This window comes from Sinohyriopsis cumingii, chromosome 3 (assembly GCF_028554795.1).
Source record: "Sinohyriopsis cumingii isolate HCF-2022 chromosome 3, ASM2855479v2, whole genome shotgun sequence".
In the NCBI taxonomy this organism is placed as follows: Eukaryota; Metazoa; Mollusca; class Bivalvia; order Unionida; family Unionidae; genus Sinohyriopsis; species Sinohyriopsis cumingii.
In genome coordinates, this window is record NC_142963.1 from 149,861,113 (window position 1) to 149,873,692 (window position 12,580).

At 37.6% G+C, this 12,580-nt stretch overlaps 1 protein-coding gene across 1 annotated transcript in view; it reads left to right on the top strand.

The window, feature by feature from the left end:
• Nucleotides 1-12,580, top strand: part of LOC149804144 (ras-related protein Rab-29-like) — a 52,330-nt gene that overhangs the window by 18,707 nt on the left and 21,043 nt on the right. Inside the window, exons 2-3 of the mRNA XM_089954094.1 lie at nucleotides 5,801-6,049; nucleotides 11,601-11,672. Of these exons, the coding sequence (XP_089810220.1) occupies nucleotides 5,932-6,049; nucleotides 11,601-11,672 (190 nt within the window). The 5' untranslated portion in view covers nucleotides 5,801-5,931. The remainder of the gene's footprint in view (nucleotides 1-5,800; nucleotides 6,050-11,600; nucleotides 11,673-12,580) is intronic.

Sequence of the window (12,580 nt, forward strand, 5' to 3'; positions counted from 1 at the left end):
GGTTGATGTTGCAACAACGATAATTGGGCTAGCAAGATACTCAGATGATTATACAAGATCGGCGGGCCCATCTATGATGTTCGCAAAGGATACCACTAATAACGCTGATCATATTCAGTACATTAACGTGCTGATGAAAGAAAATACCGCAGTTGACCCACAGGCTGAAGCAGCCAATCCAGACCGCAGAGCAAAACCAGGCACTGATTTCACTGTTATAAAAAGTACTAAAGATAATTTTAATCTAGGGTTTGCAACACGAGTAGCAACATTACAAGGACAATGCCGACAGTTTTCATGCGCGATTCCACTCCATCACATATTCGGATTTTGTAGAAATGTCAGAAAAGTTATCTATGGGGCTAAGCATACAATCGCGCTAACGCGAAGGGGCGATGATAACAATGCAATATGGCGTGCTGCTGGTGTCGCTGCCGGTAAAGTCGTTTTAACTAAAATAGCATTGTGGATGCCGGTGTTGACTCCATCAGTTACCACGGAAGCACGATTGTTATCATTTATGGAACAGGGAGGGAAATCGTTGTTGAGTTGGCTAGCGGTAACAACTGATGCTAAAGAGGATAATGTCGCTGATACATTTACATGGCACCTGGCATCAAAACAAGGCGTTTCAGCCCCGTGTCATATATTTATAGCGCTACAGAATAGGGATCGATTGGGTAATCAAGAACGCAGTCATATGATATTTGATCGATTAGGAGTCAGGGAGGTTTCGCTGAGAATAAACGGACAACAGGAACCATCCGAGGATATACAGCTTAATTACGACAACAACCATGTCGCACGTGTGTACCATCGATTGCTGTCATATATGGGTCGTGATCAAAACGTTGACACCGGTTTGCAAATATCACAACTTGATTTTAAAAACCTGTATCCGATTTATTACTTTTCGCTGGAACATCTTGATTTAACGAGACAGTCCGTCGTTGATATACACTTCCGAGCTCGTATAGCCCCGGGTGGTGTTGATTATAGAGCGATTGCTGTCATTCTCAGCGATAAATCAATGCTGTTGGAAGGTGTTGGTGGACGAATGAGAATCGTTGATGCACCAGTGGAAAACATGTAATTGAAAACATAAACGCGTTTACAATAAAAATGTCGTATAGTGTTGTCGGTGTAGAGTTGACCGATGGTCAAGTCAAGAAATTACGATCAAAGTCGGTTAAACAATGTGGAACCACAATAACGTTAAAGCCGTCACAGATGGCAGGTGGTAATCATAAGATATCGTTGACGGCGCGTCAAATAAAACATTTCAATGATGCGATGAAGAATAAAAAGGGTGTTCAAATAGATTTTTCGGCCGCAGCGATTAAAAACATGGAAAAGACCGGTGGGATATTTCCGCTGTTAGCTGCGATTCCAGCGTTGATTGCCGCGGCGGCCCCAGCAGTGGCGAAGGCGGCGGCATTAGGAGCCGTTGGTACCGCGGCGGGAATGGCATTGAAGAAGGCAAGCGGGAAAGGCTATAAAAAAAAGAAACGAGGACGACCCGTAGCCGGAAAGGGTCTAAGACTACCGGGAACCCCGTATTCATGGTACTCGGGGAAGGGTCTAAGACTACCGGGAACCGTTTATTAACGCAAGAGTCAATGACTCCTATGTCTAATTTTGATTTAATAGATGCCGCAAACGCATTAGCGATAAAAAACTTCAGAGGTGTTTTTATGAGGGATCAATTACCAACGAAACCAAGGAATATTGAAACCGGTATAATTAACCTCGATAAATCCTCCGGAGCCGGAACTCATTGGGTTGCATACGCAATTGATCCGCGTGCGATCGTCTATTTTGATTCATACGGGCTAGCCCCGCCGAACGAGTTCATGCGGTATATCCGGGCGTGTTCAGCCCTGGTTTTTTATTCCACGCTGCCAACACAACAATTAAGTGACCCACCGATATGCGGCCGTGAGGTATTGAACGTACTCGCGGCGATTTCATCATCGCGGAAACCACCTCATGTGGTTGTAAACGAATACACTAGTGGGGTCGTAGAGGCCCGGCGGGTTAATTAAAAACACTGTGTTTTTTTACAATAATAATGATTGATATCTGGGGACGACCTGTTTCGGCGCTGAAAGAATCCACGGAAACGCTCGCCACCGATGACATAAAAAAACTAATCGAGGATGAAATCGCTGATACGTTAAATCTAACCAGTGTTGACCCAGGTGAAATAGTTGTATTTCAAGACCGCCAGGGTAAATTGAAATCCAGTAATGTGTCACTCGACGATGTTTTAATACGACAGCGTAATGCCGCCGAGAACACTATCGTGCTATATACCGGCGACGGACGACTTAAATCAGGTGAATCCATCTTGACGATAAATGGAAAAATAAATACACTGGGCGACAATTATATATCCATGTCGAATTCATTAAAAAATTTCTATGATAGATTTAACGCGCAAGCAAATCAGTTCGAGGGAATACAAAAGTCTGTCACCGGTATACAACTCACTACTGCTAGTTTTTTTGGGACCCCGACGGTGACCGAACCAAATCTTGCAGTGATAAAAAATAGTATTTTGGAGTTTACAACGCTGTCGGGCCAATTTACCTCGTTACAAAAAAATGTTAACAGGGTTGATGACACCGTTGATAAATTCTTTGATAGAAAAAATGTCAAACCGGATGAAATTACAATAACTATAAATGATATCACTGCGTATGGGCAGGAAATAGAAACAATCAAAACTGATGTTGCAGCGAACAAGAATAATATAGACGCGCATAAACAGGAAATAGAAATAATCAAAAATAATGCTGCAGCGAACAGAAGGTATATAGAAACGCGTGCACAGGTAATAGAAATAATCAAAACTGATGTTGCAGCGAACAAAAGGAGTGTAGTCGCGCATACACAGGAAATAGAAATAATCAAAACTGATATTGCAGCGAACAGAAGGAGTGTAGTCGCGCATACACAGGAAATAGAAATAATCAAAACTGATGTTGCAGCGAACAAAAGGAGTGTAGACGCGCATACACAGGAAATAGGAACAATCAAAACTAATATTGCAGTGACCAGAAATACTATGACCGAGAATACACAGGAAATAGGAACAATCAGAGCTGATGTTACAGATATCAAAGACAGACTACCGAGAATGACAAAAATAAAAATCCCTCATGAGAACACCATCAACACAGTATACACGATTCGGCATGGATCATTAACTTGGACTCCTACACAGAATATAGTAAATATTACCGCAACTGTTAAGGGCATTTATCGATTGACACTGGTTTCAATGATGCAGTTTAATATATCATCGTCGAGTTCATTCGGGTTTAACAATACAATATCAACAATTATAGACAAGGACGCAACTGAACCGTTTACAATTAGAGCCGTTGATAGAAATTTAACCAGGGCAAACATCACATGGTATGTGGAATTTGTAGCGGATCTAAGTAATTAAAAACACTAGCTCTTTTAAAATAAAAATGACCACCAAGGTAATTGAATCAGAGGTATCACCGACGTCACATCAATATCGATTCAATACCGTAAAAGAATTCTCCGCGAATTTGAAAACGCTTTCCGAACAATACCGTGTAAAAATAAAAAAATACCGTCAAAAAATAACCGCCATCGATGCGGTCGTGTACTCGGTGTCAGGTATAGTAGCTGGTACCGGTGTCATTTTATCCATGGTGACCATGATGGCCCCGATCGCTGTTCCAATCGCTATCTCCGCGGCGACAACAATTGCTGGAGTCGCCAACGCAATCACTAGAAAGATATCATCGTGTTCTCAGAAAAAACTCAACGAGTATACAGTAAAACATCAAATAGTATCCGACGCCTACTCGAAATTATCCGGGTTGATCTCGTTGGCGATAGATAATTCGTTTATATTCGATGTTGAATTCTCCACGATGGTCCAGTTGTATGACTCCGCGATGTCAAAAATCGAGGATTTTCAACTGGAAGCTGGAAACCACGTCGCTGAAACCACTTCAATGGGCTCAAAACATTCTCCTGAAAACAAGCAGGTTGTTAATATTCGGTGTTGAAATTAAACACTAGAAACAGCGAATAATAATAATGTCGCTGAACCCCAAAGGGTTTCAATTACTTCAACGGATCGCGGAGAACACCACTCCGGTACAAACAAGTATGATATCGATAACATCAACGAAGCCAGAATTCAGTGTAAACTTCCCTTCTCCGATTCCAGTGAAGGAAATAGCGCTGGCAATATTGCGAGTATATCACAGTTGGCCTAATATCCGAGCGGATGCATTTAACGGACAACAACCTAATAACTCGCTGGTTTTTGCATGGACAAATAAACCCGATGGGACCCCAGACTGGAAGGAGGTTACAATACCAACTGGGTCATACCAAGTAGAACAAATCAATAAAGAATTTCAACGCAGAATAAAATCGATCACAGGAAAAGAATCAAAAATCGCTATTACGGTTCATGAACCGACGTTATCGTCGACGATTGAAATAAGCACACCGGGGTATATGGTTGATATTTATAACAGTTCAATAAGAACCATACTAGGTTGGCCCAAGAATCCACCTCATGAAATCCCCGTGGACTTGCACACAAATGCGCAATCATATCACGAGATTAATCCCGGGTATCGAGATGATTTGTCTATTATAAAAAACACGTTATTACCCAGGTTTATATTTCAAAACAGGAATACCATGCAATGGTATTTTCCGTATAAGGAAACTCCTGAATCGTCTGCCGTGGTCACAGTTAATTTAAATGATATCGCTAGTACTTTTATCGAGATTAATCGTAATTACCATTTTCAACTAAAACAACTGCGGAAAACAAAAGCACGAAAACACGTTGAGGTGTTAAATCAACTCATATCAGACATGGAATATATTAATGAGCGAATCGTTAAAACAATATCCGCTAACAGCGATGATAATAAACAAAAATTCCTAACCGAGTATAATATCACAGAAGCCGATTTACCTGATTTTAAGTTTACAGAATACAACGCGCCAGAACTAAGAAGGTATCTTAATGATTTTCTCGGTCCATCAATTATCCTCAGACACGATAACGGAGATGGTGGTAGGCATATTGCTCCATACAACGTAAATATCGCATCGGTGATAGCAATCAATCTAGTGTGTGATGTTATCGAAGGGAGTTACCAGGTAGATACCAAGCAATCAAATCAAGCTCAACAGGGGTATATCCTTTATTCATTTTCACCAACAGCCCCTCCCGGATTCTTAATCGTTGAGAGCCCGATTAATCCGGTCTATATGCGATGCCATAATCGGTTTTTAACAAGAATTAATTTCAGACTTACTGATCAGTCAAATAACCTAATTGATTTACAAGAGGAGGAGTTAGTGATCACTCTGTTTGTAAGATCATTGTAAATAACTTCTTAGCAGCAGGGGGGCGAAGACATCGACGCGGTCGTCACGCTTTTTTACCGGACGCTGACGACGCTGGGATCGGCGCGCAGAAAGTATTAATTAAACCAAATGACGATTGGACGACCCACCCGACGACGACGTCGTTTTTTTTTTACCGGGCGCTGACGACACCGGATCCGCTGAGTGCAGAAAGTATTAATTAAGCCAAATGACGATTGGACAAAATGTCCGATTCGCCCCCCCTGCTGCTGGTAGAGCTGATGTTATGCTTAACCATGACAATCATAGATCATTGTATTTACTTCCTTATGGAAATCAAAGTGAAATCTGTTTCTTTAAATGATCAATCTTGTTTCAATATGGTAATTGTTTTATGCATTTTTTTCCTTTTCAGGTTCATGTAAGGTGTCAGTTGGCATAACCCTTTGCGATAATGCATGGTTTTGACTTGGTGACAGATGATAAAGAGAGTCATTAGTCTAGATTATAGTAGATACGAGTTATCCTGCTCTCACTAGGACTAAAATGAGTGAAGTGCTATTCAAGGTTCTCATTATTGGGGATCCCACAGTGGGAAAGACATCTTTCGTTCAGAGATATGTGAACAATTCCTATCGAAGGGACTACAAAATGACAATTGGAGGTAGGTATTTCATATATCAAGGTGCTAGGTTAGCATGGTGGCAATTCATTGGTTCTGGCCATTTATAGTACAGTCAAACTGTCCTAATGACCACCTTGTTTATGAGGCCACCTGTCTGAAGAGCAGTAATCAGTACCCATGTAAATGAACATGTATGTAGGAGTATGCATGATTTCATTGTTGATTTTATTCATTAGGACATAATGTTGAAGTACAAAAATACATAATGATGACCATACAGGTGTATTACATTTTTATCATATATATTGAACAAAGACATGTCTTACAAACTTAATCTTGTTATAATAATAGGTAAAATAAACATACAGCAAAGGAAATAATTACAAGGTATGGCATGTACATTGTCAATGGCTAATATTTGTAAAAATGGCTGCAGTGGGGTGTGTGGAATCAGTTCAGTTTAACAGTTTCATTTGGCTTATTGTGTACCTTGTACAGATTTAGACATTTTTGGGTCAACATTGCAGCCTTTTTCTAAGAGACCACAAAGTCTGAATCCATAACAAATGCAGTAGATGCTAAATTAAACCCTGTAGTAAAGGACCACCTGACTTAAGAGAACACATTGTATTGGTGACCATATGTGGTCTTTATTATTATCAGACCGCTCTGGTGGCCTAGTGGTTAGAGCGTCCGCCTCGGATGCGGGAGGTCATGGGTTAGATCCCTGGCCGAGTCATACCAAAGACTTACAAAAATGGTACTAACAGCTGCCTCGCTTGGCGCTCAGCATTAAGAGGTTAGTGTTAGGACTGGTTGGCCTGGTGTCAGGATAATGTGACTGGGTGGGACATCATGCTACATGTCTGCGGCATGATGCCCCAGTGCTAGACATCACTATAAACTGCCACATTGCAGACATCGTAGCGATATGACTGAAAAATTGTTAAAGCTACGTTAAAAATCAAAATCACATCACACATTATTATCAGTATTCTCCACCAGGTATGTGTTAAAATACTTAGTAATACTCTGCTTAAAAAAACAGTATAAATGGTGTGTGAATTTGTGATTTGACGACTCTGACATATGATAAATGGGCAGGATCTCATTGAAGACAGTGAATTTACAATTATCTGCCATTCTCTTTCCTGTCTCAGGTGAGACCAAATTTATTATTTTTGTAAAATTGCAATAGTAAAAGATGTGCATACTTTGAGAAATTTACTTGCTAAAAGTAAGAACCTCAAATTTACATGCTAATGTAATTTTATGGATTCTTCTTACCTTGTTCACTGATGTATACCATTATTCCAGCTACAAACTGTGTAGACCCATATTTACTGCCATTGCATAATGTGCTGATAGGTCAGGGTCGATGCTGTTCGCTTGTAAATATGCATTGGTTTGAATAGCATTGATCAAATCTACTGGCTTGTTATGTGATGATAGATCTAGGTCTACACTGTACATATCCTGACAAAATTTACATATCACATTTCCTCCAGATATATAGTTATACAAAATGTCTCTAGTTGCACATAAATTCTAACATTTTTTCCTCATTTTTTTAATTATTTTGTATTTATCTATGTGTTACACATGACATCATTGGGATTTCTGCCTGACATAAAATTCAAAAATTATTCTTCAAGCAGTCTTTAATTTGTTACAAGAAAAACTGTCCCTCAAAGAACCAACCCCCCCCGAATTATGTATGTTTCAAGAAATTGTAAGCAGTCAGTTTCAGTTTGTAGTGTTTTCAATTTTATTTGTCACAGACATTGTCATTGCAGATAAAAACAAGGGGGAGATGTCAGTTAATTAGAAAACTACAAGTCCTGTGGTATATGCATAACATGCAAGATTGTTTATCATGAATAATACATACCACTTTCAAAAGGGGAAAAGAAAACAGTTGCTAAAATTTTGACAGCTGTGTCATCAAAAATTACATGTCACTGAAGGTTGAAACTAGCATGTATTCTTGCTTATGAGTCAATTTCATATGAAAACGGTATAGGCCCAGATCTGCCAGCACACAATGCACCAGCAGATCTAGGTCTTTGTTTTACTAATTACTCCAAACAAACTGCTTAGACCCAAATCTGTTAGCACATTATGCAACCAGAGATCTGCATCTGTGCTATTTTCCAGTTGGTCTGTACTTATTAGCAAGTAAAGAAGGTAATATGAGAGCTTGCCAGTATATCATACAATGATCATTGGCGTTTCCCTGAGATGTACTTGAAGCATGATTAGAGGATGCATTTAATGCAAGATTAGAGGATGTACTTAGTGCATGATTAGAGGATGTACTTGAAGCATGATTAGAGGATGTACTTAGAAGTTAGTGCATGATTAGAGGATTTTTTTACATGCATGATTAGAGGATGTACTTAATGATTAGAGGGTGTACTTAAAGCATGATTATAGGATGTACTTGTAGCATGATTAGGGGATATACTTGAAGCATGATTAGGGGATGTACTTAATGCATCAGAGGTCTCGCAAGGATGTTAAAACTAGGAGTCTACGAGTCCCACCAGCAAAAGTTGCAGTCCCCTTCCCAAAAACTATGAAAATTAGAAGTACTGTTGGTTGCTATTGAGTTTAATTTCTACATTCTTTATAACACTGACATATAGCACTTGTTTGTCTATCAGAGTGAAACTGAATTTTGTCAAACCAAAGAATGTCTTATTCCAAGCACTAAGCTAGGCATCACACACTTTCTTACACTTGGCTACTGTCCTATCCGAATTATCAATTTTAGCAACTTTAGCACTCTTCTGATTCTCATTACAGTCTTTGTAAGTTTGCTGTTTAACTCCAAAATACTTAATATCCAAATTTGCGAATGGCATTTTGTTTAAGTCTGAACATGTCTTGATTCCAGACTCATGGGCACTGCTTTATCCGCTACATTCGATAATGAACACAATAATGAAAGTTGAAGTTGTTTATTTGATGTACTTCTACAAGTGACCACACGTATATCTCTAGGTCTTTCTTCCTTTGAATTCAATCACTGTAAATATCAGTACATTCTCCCACCTGGCTGCCAGTCAAGGCCTTTGAACTTGCCACCAAGCTGTTGCATCATGTTCTTTTGATGTACTCTTATTATGGCAACATGTACATCAAAGGGTCTTTCAGCCACTGAATTCTGTCATTGTAAATAACAGTACATCTAATTGATCAACACATTTTCATACAAAGCAGGTGGCTTAAGCAGGACTGACAAGTCTTTGAATTTTGCCACACACCTATTACATGCGAATGGTGGACACCTACCTCAGTGATTTTCTGCGTTCTAGATAAAACAATTGGCATCCAGATATGTGTGATTCAGCATTTCTGAGACCTCAGATGTATGATTAGAGGATGTACTTAATGCATGATTAGAGGATGTACTTAATGCATGATTAGAGGATATATATTTAATGTATGATTAGAGGGTGTACTTAATGCATGATTAGAAGATGTACTTAATTGATGATTAGAGGATGTATTTAATGCATGATTAGAGGATATATTTAGTGCATGATTAGAGGATGTACTTAATGCATGATTAGAGGATATACTTAATTCATGATTAGAGGATATACTTAATGCATGATTAGAGGATGTACTTAATGCATGATTAGAGGATGTATTTAATGCATGATTAGAGGATATACTTAATGCATGATTAGAGGATGTATTCAATGCATGATTAAAGTATATACTTAATGCATGATTAGAGAATATACTTAATGCATGATTAGAGGATGTACTTATTTCATGATTAGAGGATGTATTTAATGCATGATTCGAGGATGTACTTAATGCAGGATTAGAGGATATACTTAATGCATGATTAGAGAATGTATTTAATGCAGGATTAGAGGATATACCTAATGCATGATTAGAGGATGTATTTCATGCATGATTAGAGGATATACTTAATGCATGATTAGAGGATATACTTAATGCATGATTAGAGAATATGCTTAATGCATGATTAGAGGATATATTTAATGCATGATTAGAGGATATACTTAATGCATGATTAGAAGATGTACTTAATTCATGATTAGAGGATGTATTTAATGCATGATTAGAGGATATATTTAATGCATGATTAGAGGATATACTTGAAGCATGATTAGAGGATGTACTTTATGCATGATTAGAGGATATACTTAATGCATGATTAGATGATGTACTTAATGCATGATTAGAGGATATACTTAATGCATGATTAGAGGATATACTTAATGCATGATTAGAGGATATATTTAATGCATGATTAGAGGATGTATTTAATACATGATTAGATGATGTATTTAATGCATGATTAGAGGATGTACTTAATGCATGATTAGAGGATATACTTAATGCATGATTAGAGGATGTATTTAATGCAGGATTAGAGGATGTATTTCATGCATGATTAGAGGATATACTTAATGCATGATTAGAGGATATACTTAATGCATGATTAGAGGATATACATAATGCATGATTAGAGGATATACTTAATGCATGATTAGAGGATGTACTTAATTCATGATTAGAGGATGTACTTAATTCATGATTAGAGGATGTATTTAATGCATGATTAGAGGATGTACTTAATGCATGATTAGAGGATATGCTTAATACATGATTAGAGGATGTACTTAATTCATGATTAGAGGATGTATTTAATGCATGATTAGAGGATATACTTAATTCATGATTAGATGATATACTTAATGCATGATTAGAGGATGTACTTAATGCATGATTAGAGGATGTACTTAATTCATGATTAGATGATGTACTTAATGCATGATTAGAGGATGTATTTAATGCAGGATTAGAGGATATACTTAATGCATGATTAGAGGAAATACTTAATGCAGGATTAGAGGATGTACTTAATGCATGAGTAGAGGATGTATTGAATGCATGATTGGAGGATGTATTTACATGCATGATTAGAGGATGTATTTACATGCATGATTAGAGGATGTACTTGAAGCATGATTAGGAGATGTATTTAATGCATGATTAGAGGATGTATTTAATGCATGATTTGAGGATGTATTTACATGCATGATTAGAGGCTGTACTTAAAGCATGATTAGGAGATGTATTTAATGCATGATTAGAGGATGTATTTAATGCATGATTTGAGGATGTATTTAATGCATGATTAAGGGATGTATTTACATGCATGATTAGAGGATATACTTAAAGCATGATTAGAGGATGTATTTAAAGCATGATTAGATACATTTAAATGCATTATCAGAATATGTACTTAAAGCATGATTATAAGATTACTGAATGCATGAGCTCAAGATGTACTTGAAGCATGATTAGAGGATATATTTAATGCATGGATTAGAGGATGTATTTAAAGCATGATTAGATATATTTAAATGCATGATTTGAAGATGTACTTGAAGCATGGTTAGAGGAATCCAGTTATACATGAACCGTGATTAGAGGATGTACATAAAACAAGATATGAGGATTGCATGAGTGTTCTTTATTTATAACATGATTTAAATATTATGATTAGTGTCTAAATAAGTGTTAATGGTTTCTGTTTCAGTTGACTTTGCCCTAAAAGTGATTAAATGGTCAGACAATCAAAATATCAAACTTCAGCTGTGGGACATTGCAGGTATTTAACCATGTCACATTAATAAAAAAATCTAAATGTGTGCAAAACTGTATACGAGGTAATTGCCTTGTAATTGATGGACATGACAGCTCATATCGTTATATCAAATTGCCTATGATTTGTTTATACATTAGGTATCAAATAAACACCTTCACAAAGTAAAAGGTCAATATGTCCAGTTTATGGATTGTTTCTTTGTCAGGCAGTCAATAGATGTGTTGCCAGCAAAGTTAAGATTGTTACAGCTGAACTGCATGAAGGCTATACTGCTCACAGTTAGCTGGTTAAATGGGTGTTTAGATAGGACAAAAATAAATATCAGCCCTAGTTACACTGCTTGAAAACAAACTACCCATCATGTCATGACATAAGTATAGTGATGAAAGTGGGAACCTGTCGCCATCCTTGCAGTCATGATTTGCTGTATATTACTATGGGGCAACATGCAAATGAATTTTGTTATATAGCTGGAAGCTGTGCACCTCATAATTGCATCAATTTTGGGCTCTTCTACAGTGAGTTCTTTACAGGAGTTTGCAATTACAGTCACATCAAGTCATATATCAGTGACTTCCCAGCACGTACAGTTCAGTGTATGTGGATACTTTAGGCAATCTTACATGGAAATGCATTCACTGTGCATTATCAAGGATGGAGTGTGAGCATGGCTTTGGACACCAGAATTGATTAAAACAAAGCTGCATACTTGTGATGAAATTATGAGAATAAATCTTGTTTGTGTTGAGAAAAAAGACTTTGATCCTGTGTCAGCAGTGTAGAAATGGGATTGAAATTAAAACCGACATATGTATCTAGAAAACAAAGTGAATGTTTTTGCCAGACTTATGAACTTTAAGTGGATTTACCATAATGCACAGTCCATTTGAAAATTATTTTTGACACAGGCC